Here is an 18953-nt window from a genome sequence, read left to right as displayed (position 1 = left end):
CCTTTGTGTGGGAGTGGGGAGGATGATTGATTAGGGCTGTAGCCACTTCTAGTCACTTCCAGTTTTCATTAAATAATGTGGTTTGGACACCAGGTAATAAAGGCTTTCGAAGTTGTAATAACGCTGAGAAACTTGCCCCATTGCTTCCTGACCACCTGCCACTTAAAAGGAGACTGCAGATTAATTTGACCTCCAGTGAAGCAGTTCTGATATCGCAATCATTTTAAAATACCTACCATTCTTACAGTAGTTTTCTCACTAAACTTCAGAGTGGTAGTTCTGAAATAATTTTGGAAAGGAGACTAATTACTGGAGGGCTTGGCTACACTCGAAACTTCACAGTGCTGCTGCGGGAGCGCTGCTGCGGCATCGCTTTGAAATGTGAGTGTGGTAGCAGTGCCAGCCCTGGGAGAGAGCTCTTCCAATGCTGCAGGTACTCCACCTCCTCATGGGGATTAGCTTGCAGCGCTGGGAGCCGTGCTCCCAGGGCTGCAGCACTGTTTACACTGAGGCTTTACAGCGCTGTATCTTGCAGCGCTCAGGGGAGCGGCTTTTTCACACCCATGAGCACGAAAGTTGCAGCGCTGTAAAGCGCCAGTGTAGCCATGGCCTAAGAAGAGCAATTTAACACTTGTTGTAGGAGGACAAATATTTTTCCTTCCTGAGACTTATCCAGCATGATTGAATTTTTAATATCATGTGAACAGTGTCACTTGAATTTCCTCTTCATGCTATGTATATTCTTTGTAGTTAGGAAATGTAGCAGCTAAATGCTCTCAATACTGTATAAGGAAGCTACCATACTAAATTTAAAAGGTGCTGCATTGATGCATGTATTATTAAATATCTGAGTTTCCATTATTCACTTGATTTCTCATTCTTCAAAATACTGTGTTTTGAGACTTTTTTAAAAAAAAATTTCAAAATGTATTCAGTCACTTCATAAAGAAAAGTTATGCACGTAAACAAGGCTGTTCTGTGCTTACGTTATCATTTGACATTTAAGTTATGTAGAAACACTACAAAAATATATAACTACACCTACCTGAAGGGTTTACAGTGTAAAGTCCAATCCTAACAAATACTTATGGCCATGCTGTGCTTCACATATGGGTATAATCCCAATTATTTCAGGTTTACTTCTTAGATAGGACACAGATAATCATTGCTGCTTTGTTAGTGAATGTTCATACTATACAGGTACCTCTGTGTTTTTTGGTTTATTTTAGTAAGCATTTGCTTTGGAACAGACTTAGTAGTCTAAGTTACTACAGTAGAACCTCAGAGTTACAAACGGTTTGGGAATGGAGATTGTTCGTAACTCTGAACAAAGCGTTACGGTTCTTTCAAAAGTTTACAAGTGAACATTGACTTAGTACAGCTTTGAAACTTTACTATGCAGAAGAAAAATGCTGGTTTTGACCATCTTAATTTAAATGTAACAAAGCACAGAAACAGTGTTCGTACCTTGTCAAATTTTTTTAAACTTTCCCTTTTTAGTAGTAGTTTACGTTTAACACAGTACAGTACTGTATTTCTTTTTTCTTTTTGTTGTCTCTGCTGCTGCCTGAATGCATACTTCTGGTTTCAAATGAAGTGTGTGGTTGACGGGTCAGTTCATAACTCTGGTGGCTCTAACTCTGAGGTTCTACTGTCTGAAGAAAAAATATAAATATTTGATTATTGAATTTACATTTTTAAAAAGAACCTAAGTGATGTAGGTGCCCAAAGCCTGTCAAAATTCAGTGGCAGTTAGGTGTCCAGCTTCTGTAAACTTCTTTGGCCAGATCACAAAAGAAGAAAATAGATTTGAATATAAAGGTTGTTTGCCTGAAAGCTGTCTCTTTAAAAATAGTCAGTTTTTAGATCAAGTACCTAAACAAATGGCTTAAATACTTAACCATATATTTAATTTACACGAGTTAGCCTTATTAGCAGCACTGCAATCTCTTGACTACAGTCACATCCCTATGGGAGGTCTCTCTGTCTTCATGGAGTCCTTTTATGACGACTTCTCCATAGCTATAGATTGGCTGTCATCTGCAGCTTTTGTAAATCATGTACATTTACTATGTTTGCCACAGATATTCACTAAGGACTTGTCCACACTGTGATGCTGCAGTGCAGACCATGAAGGTATGAACTGCAGAGTACACCACAGTGTTACCATGTAACAGCCCCATGTGGATGCAGCTGGTGTGAACAGAAAGGTATATAGTTTGCATTTAACATAGTCCTCTTTCAAACAGTTAGATCGCAACACTTTGTGTTCTGCAGTTCGCACATCTGTACTCTGCACTGTGAGGTAGTATAGACATAGCCTTACTACTTAGTGCAGCCCTAAGGAAATCATAAGTTGTTGTAGCAAACCTTGTTTTTACTTCAAGTTATACCAATGTTGGGGGTTGATAGGTATTTTTTCTGTGAGGGAAATGAAGTGCCAAGCAAACTTGTAAAAACATAAATCCATACAATTATTAAAGTTGAACAAGGGGGCATTTGATTCACTGTATGTTTCTACAGTACCCAAAAAAACAGAGAAATCCTGAATGAGCTCTCAGGGCATTAGTGTAATGTAAAGCATTTTGGAGTAGTTTGTGTTAATGATGTTACATAACAGAAAGTTATATTATATATAGTGCTTGAGGGAATATCCAAAGTGTAAATCAAGCTCTAGTAAAGCCAGTGGAACTATACTGATTTACATCAGCTTAGGTTCTTGCCCTACATCCTTAATCAGCATCTATGTCCCATGCTGAGTATATACTGTATGTTATAACCATGCACGAGACATGTTGGCCAAGAGTTTCAAATATTGGAGTCTTAATGTTAGGCTCCTAAATTTGTATTTAAGCACCTAAACAAACAGCCTGTTTTTTCAAAAGTGTTGAACTTCCATGGACTCCCATTAACACTGGGCAATGGGTTTGGGAGCCTAACTTTCAGCACTTAGTTTTGAAAGTCTTGCCCATCACAAGTAGAGATTGTTTAAAAGCAAGATATTTTATACTCATTCTTTCACTTACCTGCTGAATTCAGGATTATCTTGTGGCAGTCAGTGGGACATTACTACTACTTAAATGACTGGGATGAAGAGGAATGTCGATGAGTGATGTTGATTCATAAAAACATATCTAATAAGGGGCGGCATTGATGCTTATGACCCCATTCTTGCTAATGTTTACACACATGCATAACTTTTAAGTACATGAGTAGTCCACCCAAAGTCAAAAGTTAAGTGAATACATAAGTGTTGGCAAGATTGCACCTGTTCTTTGCCTCCTGCAATCATAATGTTCCAGTTGTGATTACTTCCGTACTTATTTTGTATATCAGCCCTTGGAATATGACATACTTCTGGGAATAAGCCACAAGAACAAATAACACATTTGCAACAATCCTTAACATAATAAAAACAGTGATAGTAGTACTGAAAACGTAAGCAGGGTTGTCTAAACAGAATGTATCAATGGATATTAAAAGTTACTCAACTCTTTACCAGCACTCCATTGTACTGAAGAATTTCATCACAAAAGAGTTCTTTATCACTTCTTAAGTATTTATCTATTCTAATGCAATATTGCTTGGAGTTTGCTTACTTTTGTAAGTTTATGACAAATGAAACTTTTTAGTGTAGTTTTATTATAATAAAGCATTCTCATCTGATGCTTATGCATAATATGTAATACACCTTGTATTTCAAAGACTGCTGTACAGGAGAGGCTCATGGATTTTCATGATTACATCAGTAAAACATGTCATATCCATGTGAATATGACACATATGAAACCTGCCATCCTTTTAGTACTTACTGCCAGTGATTTCATATTGGTAGCTCCAAACTTGTGAATGTTTTGCTGCCCTAGGGTGCAAGTGATATTTCTCACCACAGCTACGTACCTAAGAGACTAGAACTGGGAGTCCATGCGGGAGTGGAAGGCAGATTGAATGGGGAACTGGGACTGGCTGGAAAAGGAGACTGTAACTGACTAAGGGTATGGCTACATTTCGCTTTGAAGTGTGAGTGTAGTCAGAGTGGCAGCGCTGGGAGAGAGCTCTCCCAGCGCTGCATGTAAACCATATCCCTTACGGGTGTAGCGTGCAGCTGATTACACTAATGCTTTACAGCGCTGTATCTTGCAGCGTTCAGGGGGATGTTTTTTCACACCCCAGTTGCAGCGCTGTAAAGTGTGAGTGTAGCCAAGGCCTCAATGAGAAAGGAAATGGGATTAGGAGCTTTGGGTGGTGAAGAGACGAGCGGGGGGACAGAGACTGGTGAGAAGGGGTTGGGGGGAAAACAGGCAGAATAATCTGTACCCACTATAGAACACTTCTCTCCAGAGCCGGGAATGAGACCCAAGACTCCTGAGTCTCACCATTCCCTCTACTGTCAGCAATTGTGTGAAGCCCACTGGCTTCCCTGCCACCACCCCCACCACCCTGGATTGCATTGCTTTGTTCCTGTTTCAGTGTTCCTTTCAGAGATGAAAAGTTATAGTCCTGAGGTTTGCTGTATCCCTGGGCTAGTGACAAAATTATAATGTTCAACTGAGGAGTTAGTGACATATTTACATACTGTGTAAAACTGCAGACAGTATACTACTGAAGTCTGAGAGTCTCTGCTTTCCAATAGCGTGCAGCATTATTTTTTGTTCTTAGTGGACTATAAAGCTAGATTTTCTGATTATCTCATACTTGCTAGGATGAATACATAGCTTTCCTAACAGTAGCTCTAGCAACAATATCAATTACTGATATAATAAAAAGGATCATTTCATTCTGCTCTTCCAGCTGCAGTAGAATGTACAGGGACAACAGTAGAGGTGCAATCCTCCTTTGCCAAGAATCTTACTCAGCAGCTTTTAAACATGAGAAGTCTAAATACGCCACAAGCACCTTAAATATCTCTTGAATGGAGCTTTTCTGAAGGATGATTCTTCAAATCCTTGAAGCAAAGGATGAAAACCCTATGCCATTGAAACAAAAATATAGACACCAGTATTGATGGTTAGCACAGCAGCGTGAATTCTCTGTTCATAAGGCTTTCAACATCTCAATATTCCATAGATTCCAAGACCAGAGAGGGCCAGTGTGATCACATCGTTTGTCTTCCTGTATAACACAAGCCTTAGAACTTCCCCAGAATAATTCCTAGGGTATATCTTTAAGAAAAACATCCAGTTTTGATTTAAACGTTATCAGTGATGGGGAAGTTATTTCACTGGTTAGTTACCCTCACTGTTAAAAAATCTATCCCTTATTTCCGGTCTGAAGTTGTCTAGCTTCAGCTTCTAGCTGTTGGATTGTTAAACCTTTCTCTGTTGGACTGAAGAGCTCATTATTACGTATTTATTCCTCCTGTATATGTACTTGTAGACTAAAACCATGCGGAGTCCTTGTGGCACCTTAGAGACTAACAAATTTATTTGGGCATAAGCTTTTGTGGGCTAAAACCCACTTCATCAGATGCATGGAGTGGAAAATACATTAGAGAGGTATAAATACACAGCACATTAAAAGATGGGAGTTGCCTTACCAAGTAGGGGGTCAGTGCTAACGAGCCAATGTAATTAAGATGAGAGTGGCCGATTCTCAACAGTTGACAAGAAGGGGTGAATACCGAGGGAGGGGAAAAATCACTTTTGTAGTGGTAATGAGGCCAATGCTTTCAAATTGACCCATTTCAAACGGTTGACAAAGGAGGTCTGAGTAGCAGCAGAGGGAAATTACTTTTTGTAGTGACCCATCCACTCCCAGTCTTTATTCCGGCCTAATTTGATAGTGTCCAGTTTGCAAATTAATTCCAGTTCTGCAATTTCTCGTTGGAGTCTGGTTTTGATTTTTGTTGTTGTTGTTGAAGAATTGCCACTTTTAAGTCTGTTACTGAGTGTCCAGGGAGTTTAAAGTGTTCTCCTACTAGTTTTTTAATGTTATAATTCTTGATGTCTGATTTGTGTCCATTTATTGTTTTGTGTAGAGACTGTCCAGTCTGGCCAGTGTACGTGGCAGAGGGGTATTGCTGTCACATGATGGCATATACACCTCTACCCCAATATAACACTGTCCTCAGGAGCCAAAAAATCTTACTGCATTATAGGTGAAACAGCGTTATATCGAACTTGATTTGATCCACCGGAGCGCACAGGACCCCCCCTCCCCCGCCCCTGAGCGCTGCTTTACTGTGTTATATCCAATTCTTGCAGGTGAACGAGCCCCTGATGGTGTGGCTGATGTGATTAGATCCTATGATTTTGTCCCTCGAATAGATATGTGGACAGATTGACAACAGGGTTTGTTGCAGGGATTGGTTCCTGGGTTAGTATTTTTGTTGTGTGGTGTGTAGTTGCTAGTGAGTATTTGCTTCAGGTTGAGGAGCTGTCCGTAAGTGAGGACTGGCCTGTCTCTCAAGGTCTGTGAGAGTGGGGGATCATCCTTCAGGATAGGTTGTGGATCCTTGATCATGCACTGGAGAGATTTTAGTTGGGGGCTATAGGTGACGACTAGGGACATTGAGCCTGCCCTGTAGTAGGTGACTTCTGGGTACTCTTCTGGCTCTGTCAATCTGTTTCTTCACTTCACCAGGTGGGTATTGTAGTTTAAAGACTGTAATCAAGTCACTCCTTAAGCTTTTCTTTACTATCAATAGATTGAGCTCCTTTAGTCGATCACTGTAAGGCATGCTTTCTAATCTTTTAATCATTCGCATGGTTCTTCTGTGAACACTGTCTAGTTTATCAACATCCTTCTTAAATTATGGCTACAGAACTGGACACAGTATTCCAGCAGCAGTCGCACCAGTGCCAAATACAGAGATGAAATAACCTCTCTGCTCCTACTCAAGATTTCCCTATTTTTGGATCCCAGGATCACATTAGCTCTACTGGCTTCAGTGTCTCACTGAGAGCTCATGTTTAGCTAATTATTCACTTCCCTCTGCCCCACAATTCTTTTTCAGAGTCACTGCTGACTTAGTGATCTGTCCTCTTTGTTATTTACCTTTCCCTCAATTTTTGTGTCATCTGCAAGCTTTATCAGTGATGTTATATTTTCTCCCGCGTAATTGATAAAAATGTTAACTAGCATACGGCCAAGAACCAACCTCTGCAGGACCCACTAGAAACACATGGTGACTCCCTGGTTACAGTTACATTGTTAGGCCAGTTAGCCAGCTGTTAGTCCCTTTAGTGTGTGCTGTTAATTTTATATTTTAGTTTTTTAAATCAAAATAAAGTAATGAAAAGACCACGCATTTCAGTCATTCTGTGTCCTAGCAGGTCAGCAAGGAGACAAACCTCTTCCTTGACCTATGTTCTCTTTCTCTAGGTGCTTGCACCAGATAGGCTTTGTGGAAACTGCAAACAAAGGTACAATATTTCCCATCAAGCCTGGTGTGAGGGATGAGCCTTACCTAGACGTTCTTATTAACAAAAAAGCAATATGGTAATCCCTGCCCCTGAACATTTTTCTCTCTAGGTCAAACCTGTCTCTTGGCATCTTAATCTGGGCTGGCACCATATACCATGGCTTGCTCATGCTCTGGCCAGGGAATGGAAGGAGGAAGAACATAGTTTAAAGGACTGAATTAGCAGATGACTATAATTATAATGAGAACATGACTAAAAGAGCCCCCCGCTCATCTTGATTTTTTAGGAGCTCTCCCTCTCAAGAACCGTAAATGATCAGCTTTTCAAAATCTATGCAATGGGCTGATCTTCTCAGGGATGTCCTTTTATTCCTCACCCTTTTTCAGCTCTTCTGAAACACACTATTTTGATTTCCTGAGAAGAGAGCATCCCCAAAAAACTTTAAAAATCATGCTTGCCTCCTAGCACTTAATCCTTCACCTCTTCATACAAACAGTAAAAACCTCAGCAAAGAATGTCAGAGTTTTAATCAGCTATTTAAACAGGTCAAGTTTTGCAGTATATGGGAAGCAGACAGTCTCAGCAGTTTGTCCACAGAGGTTAATCTTAATTGTGAAGATGCTCATTTCCTATGTTGGATACCCACTGATGTAAGCCATGTGCTTTGTCAGTTTACTTACTGCTGTTAATGTTTTTAAAAACTTGAAAGTTGTGTGTGTTACTTCGCAATAATATGGTCCATAGAGACAACACCCCTCCACACACACAATTGTTCAAACTACCTTTAAGTTTCTGTTTTCTAATAAATTATTGAATTGAATTGGGACAAAATAAAACATGGTTTTACAAAAGGTAGATCGTGCCAAACCAACCTGATCTCCTTCTTTGAGAAGGTAACAGATCTTTTAGACAAAGGAAATGCAGTGAATCTAATTTACTTCGATTTTAGTAAGGCATTTGTTACGGTTCCACATGGGGAATTATTAGCTAAATTGGAAAAGATGGGGATCAAAATGAAAATTGAAAGGTGGATAAGGAACTGGTTAAAGGGGAGACTATGATGGGTCGTACTAAAAGGTGAACTGTGAGGCTGAAGGGAGGTTACTAGTGGAGTTCCTCATTGATCGGTTTTGGGACCAGTCTTATTTAATCTTTTTATTACTGACCTTGGCACAAAAAGTGGGAATGTGCTAATAGAGTTTGCGGATGATACGAAGCTGGGAGGTATTGCCGATACGAAGAAGGACCTGGGTATCATACAGGAAGATCTGAATGACCCTTTAAACTGGAGTAATAAGATGAAATTTAATAGTGAAAAGTGCAAGGTTATGCATTTAGGGATTAATAACAAGAATTTTTGTTATAAACTGGGGAGGCATCACTTAGAAGTAACAGAGGAGGAGAAGGACCTCAGAGTATTGGTTGATCGCAGGATGACTATGAGCCGCCAGTGTGATATGGCTGTGAAAAAAGCTAATGCAGTCTTGGGGTGCATCAGGTGAGGTATTTCCTGTAGAGATAAGGCAGTGTTAATACCATTATACAAGGGACTGGCGAGACCTCATCTGGAATACTGTGTGCAGTTCTGGTCTCCCATGTTTAAGAAGGATGAATTAAAACTGGAACAGGTACAGAGAAGGGCTACTAGGATGATACGAGTTTTTAAACCTGTCTTATGAAAGGAGACTCAAAAAGCTTGGCTTGTTTAGCCTAATCAAAAGAAGGCTGAAGGGAGATAGGATTGCTCTCTACAAATATATCAGAGGAATAAATACCAGGGACGGAAAGAAATTATTTAAGCCTAGTACCAATGTGGACACAAGAACAAATGGATATAAACTGGCCATCAGGACGTTTAGACATGAAATTAGAAGAAGGTTTCTAACCCTCAGAGGAGTGAAGTTCTGGAACAGCCTTCCAAGGGGAGTAGTGGGAGCAAAAGACATATCAAGCTTAGTCTTGAAGCCAGATAAGTTTATAAAGGGGATGGTATGATGGGATAGCCTAATTTTGGCAATTAATTGGTCTTTGACTATTAGCGGTAAATATGCCCAATGGTCTGTGATGGGATGTTAGGTGGAGTGGGATCTGAGTTACTACAGAGAATTCTTTCCTGGGTATCTGGCTGGTGACTCTTGCCCATATGCTCAGGGTTTAGTTGATCACCATATTTGAGGTCGGGAAGGAATTTTCCTCCAGGGCAGATTGGCAGAGGCCCTGGGGTTTTTTTGCCTTCCTCTGCAGCATGGGGCCTGGGTCACTTGCTGGAGGATTCTCTGCACCTTGAAGTCTTTAAACCACGATTTGAGGACTTGAGTAACTCAGACATAGGTTAGGGGGTTGATACAGGACTGGGTGAGTGAGATTCTGTGGCCTGCGTTATGCAGGAGGTCAGACTAGACTATCATAATGGTCCCTTCAGACCTTAAAGTCTGTGATTCTATGACTTGTGGATAATTATCAAGCAGTGTGATCAAATGAATATTAATTTAACAGCAGAGTATCTCAGATAATTACCCCATATCATCTTGGTCAGATAATTGCTTAATATAACTGGAGAAGGGCTCCTAGGAAACAACGAATACACTGATGTTCTCTGAATATATTGATGAAATCTGTGGGTATCTACCAGGTCTGCTGCACCCATTTCATAGAGTCCACACAGCTTCATGTTCTGACATTCCACATCCTTGCTGAGAACAGCATAAATCCAACCTATTGTGTCAGTCTTTGAGCCAAAGTCATGTAGTGGGAAACTTAAGAGAATAGAGGGTCATCTGAGACTGAAAGACCTGTTATGTTTGGCATAATCAAATACTAGAATCCAGAAGGGAAACTTCATAAGAGGCAGATTGTCCTCACAGCACACATTTCATCCAGGGTAATGCTTGAAAGAACTACCAAACAACTTGCTAGTTGAGGGAACATAAGAATGGCCAGACCAGAGTGGTCAGACCAAAGGTCCATCAAACCCAATATCTTATCTTCCGACCGTGGCCCATGCCATGTGGTTCAGAGGGAATGAACAAAACAGGTAATCATCAAGTGATCCATCCACTGTTGCCCATTCCTAGCTTCTGGCAAACAGAGGCTAGGGACACAATTCCTGCCCATCCTGGCTAATAGCCTTTGAAGGACCTATCCTGCATGAATTTATCTAGTTCTTTTTGGAACCTTGTTATAGTCTTGGCCTTCTGTTATAGCCTTTGCCTTCACAATATCCTTTGGCAAGGAGTACCACAAATTGACACTGCACTGTGTGAAGAAATACTTCCTTTTGTTTGTTTTAAACCTGCTTCCTACTAATTTTGTTTGGTGACCCCTAGTTCTTGTGTTATGAATAAAGGTCTATATCTAATAGCCAGAAAAATTTCTAGACAGATAAGGTAAGGGATCCATCAGTAAGTTCAGCGTCATAATCCTAATGGTAAACTTAGCCTTGAAAAACAGAACAGCGAGAACTGGAATTTCTAGTAGATGGCAGTCGGTTTATCCTGCTTGATAGCTTGTATCTTCAGCCTTTGAGTGGCATAGATGTCTGTCAAAGTTTGAAGCATTTCTCTAGTCCTGCTGTCATTTTCCCTTTTCAGAACCTCCTGGCAGCAGTGAAAGGAAAGGTCTCCTCAATTCCTTAACCCCCTCCAAAGCATCCTGGCAGCTGTGTGGCATTGGGGAAAGGAAGGAGATCTCTACCACTTCATTCTTCACCTGTTTCTTGTTTTTTGGTGTTTTTGTTTTTGCAAGGGGTATGTTAGTTACGAGGAAGAGGAGTTATCACACTTTAACTCCAATACCTGCTTCTGCTTTGGGCTTTCTCCAGCAGCATAAAATAACATGTTTTTGATGGTTTTGCAGCTGGTCAAAGAGTTCTGAACAACAGAATCATTTTTAGTTTCAGTCTATTGCTGCTTCATAAGTAACAGAGGCACTAGAGCTGTCTACAAGAGAACTGAAAATAATGAATCAACCCCTTTCTAACTATGTCCAGTGACCAAGATGAGCAGCAGTATAATGAGAACTTTGTTGCACTTAATATAAAGAGAGATAAATTGGTTGCATATGCTCGTGAAAGTGTGAAGTGTTAATAAGCAGGGCCATGACCTTCAAGGCTGACCGTAATTGTCCCATTAAAAAAAACAAAACATGAATTTATCCATTCCTGCTTTTGGCTCTTTATTACTACAATCTAAACTGCAACAATAATTGTTATTTTGTGGAATCTTTGACAGTGATGATAATGGTTTGATACACGTGGTTGGTCTTGGGAAAAAGAGAGTGTTATTTCTGCTGAATAACTCCCATTGTGGGATTCATTTGGACTAGTGGACAGGGTCAAAATTCAAAATGATCTGGACAAATCTGGACAAATTGGAGAAATGGTCTGAGGTAAACAGGATGAAGTTCAATAAAGATAAATGCAAAGTGGTCCACTTAGGAAGGAACAATCAGTTTCACACATACAGAATGGGAAGAGACTGTCTAGGAAGGAGTATGGCAGAAAGAGATCTAGGGGTCATAGTGGACCACAAGCTTAGTATGAGTGAACAGTGTGATACTGTTGCAAAAAAAGCAAACGTGATTCTGGGATGCATTAGCAGGTGTTTTGTAAACAAGACACGAGAAGTCATTCTTCCGCTTTACTCTGCGCTGGTTAGGCCTCAACTGGAGTATTGTGTCCAGTTCTGGGCACCGCATTTCAAGAAAGATATGGAGAAATTGGAGAGGGTCCAGAGAAGAGCAACAAGAATGATTAAAGGTCTTGAGAACATGACCTATGAAGGAAGGCTGAAGGAATTGGGTTTGTTTAGTTTGGAAAAGAGAAGACTGAGAGGGGACATGATAGCAGTTTTCAGGTATCTAAAAGGGTGTCATCAGGAGGAGGGAGAAAACTCGTTCACCTTAGCCTCCAATGACAGAACAAGAAGCAATGGGCTTAAACTGCAGCAAGGGAGATTTAGGTTGGACATTAGGAAAAAGTTCCTAGCTGTCAGGGTAGTTAAACACTGGAATAGATTGCCAAGGGAAGTTGTGGAATCTCCATCGCTGGAGATATTTAAGAGTAGGTTAGATAAATGTCTATCAGGGATGGTCTAGACAGTATTTGGTCCTGCCATGAGGGCAGGGGACTGGACTCGATGACCTCTCGAGGTCCCTTCCAGTCCTAGAGTCTGAGTCTATGAGTCTATATGGGGACTGAAGTTTGGGTGTTGCTCTGTGCTATCCACAATATGCTTACCTTTTGGGGGAGGGGGGATCACCTTGTATCTCACAGTTGAACTTTTCTGTGTTCTGCTCATAATGCTATAGTGATGGAAGTCATGTAAGCACCCAAAGAAATGTTTTTCTACTTTTTAACTGAATTCAACCGGTTTAGTAACTTGCTGTCTATTTGCTATGTTTGTTGTAGAATGGGCAGCAAATTATGGATGAACCTATGGGAGAAGAAGAGATTAATCAGCAAACTGTAAGTAAAAGATTTCAAATGTAAGCATGTATATATAGCTTTATTTTGTGGTACATTGTTATAGGTCACTCAAAGACTAAGGGCTGGCTATAACTCTCACAGTTTAAGCCCTGTGTTCATTAGACCTAAATTGTTTGTCATGGATCTATATTTTTGAGGAAAAGGTCTCTTCCTCACTGACCCACTGATTCAGTACAGTATCCCTTGTGTTTATTTCAGTACTAAATTCAGCTTTTTGTACAGTGCTCACAATATTTTTAGTGTGATGCAGGTTTCTCAGTGAAAGGCACAAAGCTGTACCTTGTAAAAAATCAGGGGAAAACTAGTTGCTCTGACAATTGGGAAGGGCACAGATGTGGCATTTGGTACTAGGTGGCTTTTGGTAATAGGGAAGGGATGCATTTCTCCCCCCCCCCCTTTTGGACACAGGCAAAGGTGATGTTGACTTTAGAAAGGGAGATAGAATCCAGGAATTCACCTGTCACCCAAGAAATTCTGAAAACTGTCCACCATACATTACTCATTATACCCAATGTCAGTGAATCAAGCACAACATCTGTTTTCTGCTAAAATGATTATCAGTTCAGTAGTTAAGAACGTTGATGGTGTCAGTAGGTTGCAAAGATGGACATTGATCTAGTAGGCGCTCTGCAGATTACAGCATCAGTTAATATCCAGATTGTGAACAAAAAATTCAAATGATGGTCCACACAAATTCCACTGTTGATGTACATGTGCATGTGAGATCAGATTCTCTTTGGCTAGAAGTGAATATCAGGCCTTGTCTGCATTCTAAGTGCGTTTGCAGCCCCACCTGGGGGCATAAAAGATAGAGCAAGCCCAGCCACCCCTCAGTTCTTACTGCCTTGGCTGTGAGATCAAACTATTGGCCATGTTCCCTTACTTTGTGCACCATGCCAATTAGGTTATCTTGGTTATTAGTTGTATTGGTGTTAGTTAACATAATTAAGTTTCCTTTTGCCCATTGGCCTGTACAACCTATTTATTTATTTATTTATTTATTTATTTATTTATTTATTTAGCATATTTATTTAGCATATTTAGACAATAAGTTTCTGTTAGCCTAGTCACTCTCTCCCTCCGTCATTCAGGGGCACTGGGATCATGGCAGAAGCCAAGAAACCAGGATTTAAGATATCTCTCATGTGACATTTCCTTACCCATCAAAGATGGTCACTCTTAGTACCTGATATATTGTGGGGAAGGACACATTCTTGGATGTTGTTCTGTGTGGTGGTCTTTCTCCAAGCCCACCCAGAGAACAAGGGCAATGAGGCTGAAACTTTTTCCTCCTGGAGAAGTCAATGCAAGCTGGAGAGTAATGGAGATTTTTGGAGAGCCTTAACATGCAAGTTAGTTGGTCTATCTGTGACCTGGTGAACTATGACATTCCCAAGCTTCTGGACTGCTTCATCTCAGAGGCCTCATTCATTTACCACTATGTCGGTATCTACATTTGTCAGAGGCAGAAAGGAGCACTGCTCCAAAGGCATGCTTATACTTAGGTTGCCTTCCATGGCATTTAGCAAGAGGCAGAAGAGTCACCTTGACTTGTGCAAACTCAGTGAAAGGTCTTAAGATTGAGAAGCCCCATACTTATACTCTGTTACTGACATTTAAAGTAGCTCGCTCAGTACTCTCTTCATCTAAGGACAGTGCTGCCCATGGTATCTGCCCCTCAGCACCAACCCCAGCACCAATGACCTTGGTATCTGGTGCCTTTGCACCAACTGCATCCTCAGCATTAACTAACCTTGGTATTAACTAGCTTTATGGTACAGTAACTCCTCACTTAAAGTCATCCAAATTAATGTTGTTGGATCCTGATCAATTAGAGAACATGCTTGTTTAAAGTTGCATAGTGCTCCCTTATAAGGTTGTTTGGCAGCCACCTACTTTGTCCGCAGCTTGCAGAAAGAGCATCTCGTTGGAGCTAGCTGGTGGGGGTTTGGAACCAGGGTGGACAGCCCCCCATCAGCTCCCCCGTTCCACTAAGTTCCCTATGTGACAGCTGCCCAGCAGGCTATCAATTGCCTGGCAGTTCAGCTGTCCCTCCCCCCACTGCCATGAGCTTCTCCTGGGATCTTCCTGCTTGCTGTGCAAGGGGTGTGAGGGGCAGGGAAGAGGGTGCTAATGTCAGGGTGTGTCCCCCACCCCTGAACCCCACTCATGCACCCCATCTCCACAGAGCGGGCGGGGTGGGACAGAACAGGGCTCAGGACAGAAGGAGCATGGTGACAGCAGCTGCTGCCTCAACTTGCTGATCTAATTAAAAAGGCAATGTATTTAGAGTGGGGTCAGCATACTTAAAGGGGCAATGCGTGTCTCTCTCTCACACAAGGTCTGTCTCTCTGTCTCTCTCTGCCATGCTGTCTCACCTCCCTCCGTTTGTGCTGCCTTGTAGAGTGTGAGGCTACATTAACAACAATGTGTTAACCCTTGAGGGTTCAGCTGAGTGCTAGTTCATCATTTAGCAGTAAAGCATTTCCTGGTAAATATCCCACCCTCTGACTTCACCACCTCAACCAAGCTTCACAATCATCATTTCTGTGTACAGTATTAAATTGTTTAAAACTTATTGTGTGTGTGTGTGTGTGTATATATATATATATATATATATATATATATATATATATATATATATATATATATATATATATATATATATATATATATACATACATATACATATACACACACACACACACACACACACACAACATACATACACACTTTTCTCTGGTGAAATGCTCCCTGATAAGACTATAGTCTTTGGCAAAAAAAAAAAATTCATTGAATCTAACCCCCCCATTTACATTAATGCTTATGGGGAAATTGGATTTGCTTAACATGTTTTCATTTAAAGTAGCATTTTTCAGGAACATAACTGCAATGTTAAAGGAGTTACTGTACCCAATGCATTGGTACTGACCACCTTGACACCAAAACAATATGCAGTACTGGGTGATGTCTCAGTAGGCCTGGACCTGACATTCCCCTCTACTGGAGAGACTTAAATAAGTCAGTAGTAAGCATCCTGCTGATTCAGTTACCTATTCCTGAATTTTTTCCTTCCAACCATGGAAATAAATTAAACAAACAAGCCAAGACAAACAAGTTTGTTTACATTTATGGGAGATAACACTACCCGCTTCTTATTTACAATGTCACCTGAAAGTGAGAACAGGTGTTCACATGACTTGGTGTAACTAACGTTACAAGGTATTTACATGCCAGCTATGCTAAACTTTTGTACGTCCCTTCATGCGTCAGCCACCATTCCAGAGCTTCCACGCTGATGACACTGGTTAAACAATGGGTTAATTAAATTTGTGACTCAACTCCTTGGGGAAGAATTGTATGTCTCCTGCTCTAGGTTTTACCCACATTCTGCCATATATTTAATGATAAAGAAATTGCACTTGTATGAGGTGAATTGAAAAATACCGTGTCTTTAGTTTATCTTTTTTACAGTGCAAATATTCGTAATAAAAATATAAAGTGAGCACTGTACATTTTGTATTTATAATTGAAATCGGTATATTTGAAAATGTAGAAAACATCCAAAAATATTTTTAAATGGTGTTCTATTATTGTCTAACAGCACGATTAAAACTGTGATTAATCGCAATTATTTTTTTAGTCTCATGATTAATTACGATTAATTTTTTTAATCATTTGACAACTTAAAATTAAGGCCATCTTTAGGTTTCATCTGAGAAATGGGGCAGTGTGACACATTCTTCATAGAGATATTGTTGTGATATGAACTTGGCATAACTAAGATGTTTTATGTAAGATGGGTCATGTGAGATCATTGGAAAGGTTACGATTTACTGAATGTGTCCCACTGAGCCTGCCCGTTCCACCAGCCTGGGCTGCCTCACCATGTCCTGCTGTGCCAGGCCTTCAAGCCTCCTCTAGAGCACTCCAGTACGGCCACACCTAGCTGCAAAAAGACACACACCAAGATCAGCTTGTGTGGGAAGACTCAGCTCAGGGATTGCCCAGCACTCAAGTGCACACCTTCTCTGGACTGCAAACTGAAAATTGTTGTCTTGTGCTACACAGAAAACTGTATAGCATAAGCGCATGAAATTTGCTCCCTCCCTCAATGTGGAGGAAAATATGCACAGCTTTTTGCCCCCTCCCTCCCTTATGAATTGCACAAACTGGGTTTTAGAAAACCAAAAAGTTTTATTAACTACAAAAGATAGATTTTTAAGTGATTATAAAAGATTGCTAAGCAAATAAAGCAAACACCCAAACTAAGCTTGATACACTAATGAAACTCGCCACAAGTAATAATTTCTCACCCTAAATATTGTTTTAAGTGGGTTGCAGAGATTCTTGAAGACACTTATTTTGCTTGCAGCTTATAATTCTAAATATTCCTTTCACAGGCCAGGCACCTTCTAGCCTGGGTCCAGTTTTTCCCCAGTTCAGTCTTAGGTGTTTTTAGCAGTCATCTTGGGTGGGGATTCAGTGAAGAACCAGTCCTGATTAAATAACTCCCCAGCCTTAAATAGGATTTACATATGGCGGGAATCCGTTGTTTCCCAGTTTGATCCTCACCCACTACTAGTGGAAAAATACTAGCAGTCCAAGACGTTGTCAAGTACCAGGTGACATGATCACATGACCCTGCAGTGTCAAAGCAGCATCCCAGGAAGCTTCTCAGGACGGTGGGAGATTAGCATCTTCAAAGATCTATATTTCTCCCTAATGGGTTATTGAGTAATCAGCCAGACTGATTGCATTTTATCTGGTGGATGTTCCCCACGTGCAAACATTTTTGCAATTGATACATAGTCAGTATTCCTAACTTCAGATAAAGAAATGATACATGCATACAAATAGAATAATCACTTTCAGTAAATTGTAACCTTTCAAAAAATATCTCATGTGACCCATCTTGTATAAAATATACCTTAGTTTTGCCATATTCATGTCATAACAATATCTCTATGAAGAATATGGGGTGTTATGTCACAGGCAGTTCACAGCTGTTATTGTTTCAGGGTATCTGCAAACTCAAAGACATCACTACACCTTTTTACATTCTATTCCAATTTAGATTTTTTTGTTTTGTTTTGTTTTTTTACCATTACCATAGATGAGTGGTTCTCGTACCCTTAGGTATATGGAGAGGTCTTCCAGCGAGTACATTAACTCATCTAGATATTTGCCTAGTTTTACAACAGGCCACATAAAAAGCACTAGAGAAGTCAGTACAAACTAAAATTTCATATAGACAAAATGAGAAGGTAAGCAATTTTTCAGTAATAATATGCTTGTGACACTTGTATTTGTATGTCTGATATTGTAAGTAGGAGCATATAGGTGAGGTGAAACTTGTGGTATACAAGAGAAGTCAGATTCCTGAAAAGGATACAATAATCTGGAAAGGTTGAGAACCACTGCCATAGGTAATGTAGCCAGGCCAAACTCATGACACTAAAACCTTTATACCATACCATACCTATCATATCTAGTTATATATTTTTACCGTATGTCAGCAAATAATTTGGATATTTAATTGAAGCATGGCATAATATAAAAAAAATAGATTGAAGTAAAAATTTTGAGGTATAAATACCAAACAATTGCCCTAAAATGTTGCATTTATAGTTTGTATATTGCTTAACAAAATAGATTAGAAAAAAACAAGACTATTCGGCGAATATGGTGGCTCATACATGTTAAGAGCCCAGTACTATTTTGATGGCAAATTCTTTACAATTTAAATCTAGTAAAAATCAAGAATATTTTTTTTCCAAAGGGTAGTTTTTTAAGAGGTAGTACACCTTGTTAGTCCTCTATAATATGATAAATTTGGAAGACAAATATAGTCCAAGGCAACACACCTTTAGCAAACCAGGATGAATTGTGTTCATTTTTTTTTACACTAAAGTTTATTTATCGTGTTCTTACAAAAATACAGTTGGTGGTATACCAGGACATTGATCTAATTTCCTACTCATTAGGAAGAATAGGAAAAGTTAGTTCTTTGACTTCTTGTCCGTATAAGTGCTCCACTGTAGGATGTGAATGCATCCATGCACTCCTGATTGGAGATTTTAGTCGTCAGTGTATGCAGGTCC

At 40.1% G+C, this 18953-nt stretch overlaps 1 protein-coding gene across 2 annotated transcripts in view; it reads left to right on the top strand.

The window, feature by feature from the left end:
• Nucleotides 1-18953, top strand: part of RPS6KA3 (ribosomal protein S6 kinase A3) — a 146855-nt gene that overhangs the window by 1539 nt on the left and 126363 nt on the right. For both annotated transcript variants that reach the window (XM_030574633.1, XM_030574624.1), the window contains exon 2: nt 12772-12828. In XM_030574633.1, the coding sequence (XP_030430493.1) occupies nt 12772-12828 (57 nt within the window). The remainder of the gene's footprint in view (nt 1-12771; nt 12829-18953) is intronic.

This window comes from Gopherus evgoodei, chromosome 1, assembly GCF_007399415.2.
Source record: "Gopherus evgoodei ecotype Sinaloan lineage chromosome 1, rGopEvg1_v1.p, whole genome shotgun sequence".
Lineage (NCBI taxonomy): Eukaryota > Metazoa > Chordata > Testudines > Testudinidae > Gopherus > Gopherus evgoodei.
Note: the sequence above shows the minus strand (reverse complement) of the source record. Positions and strands in the feature narration are given on the sequence as shown.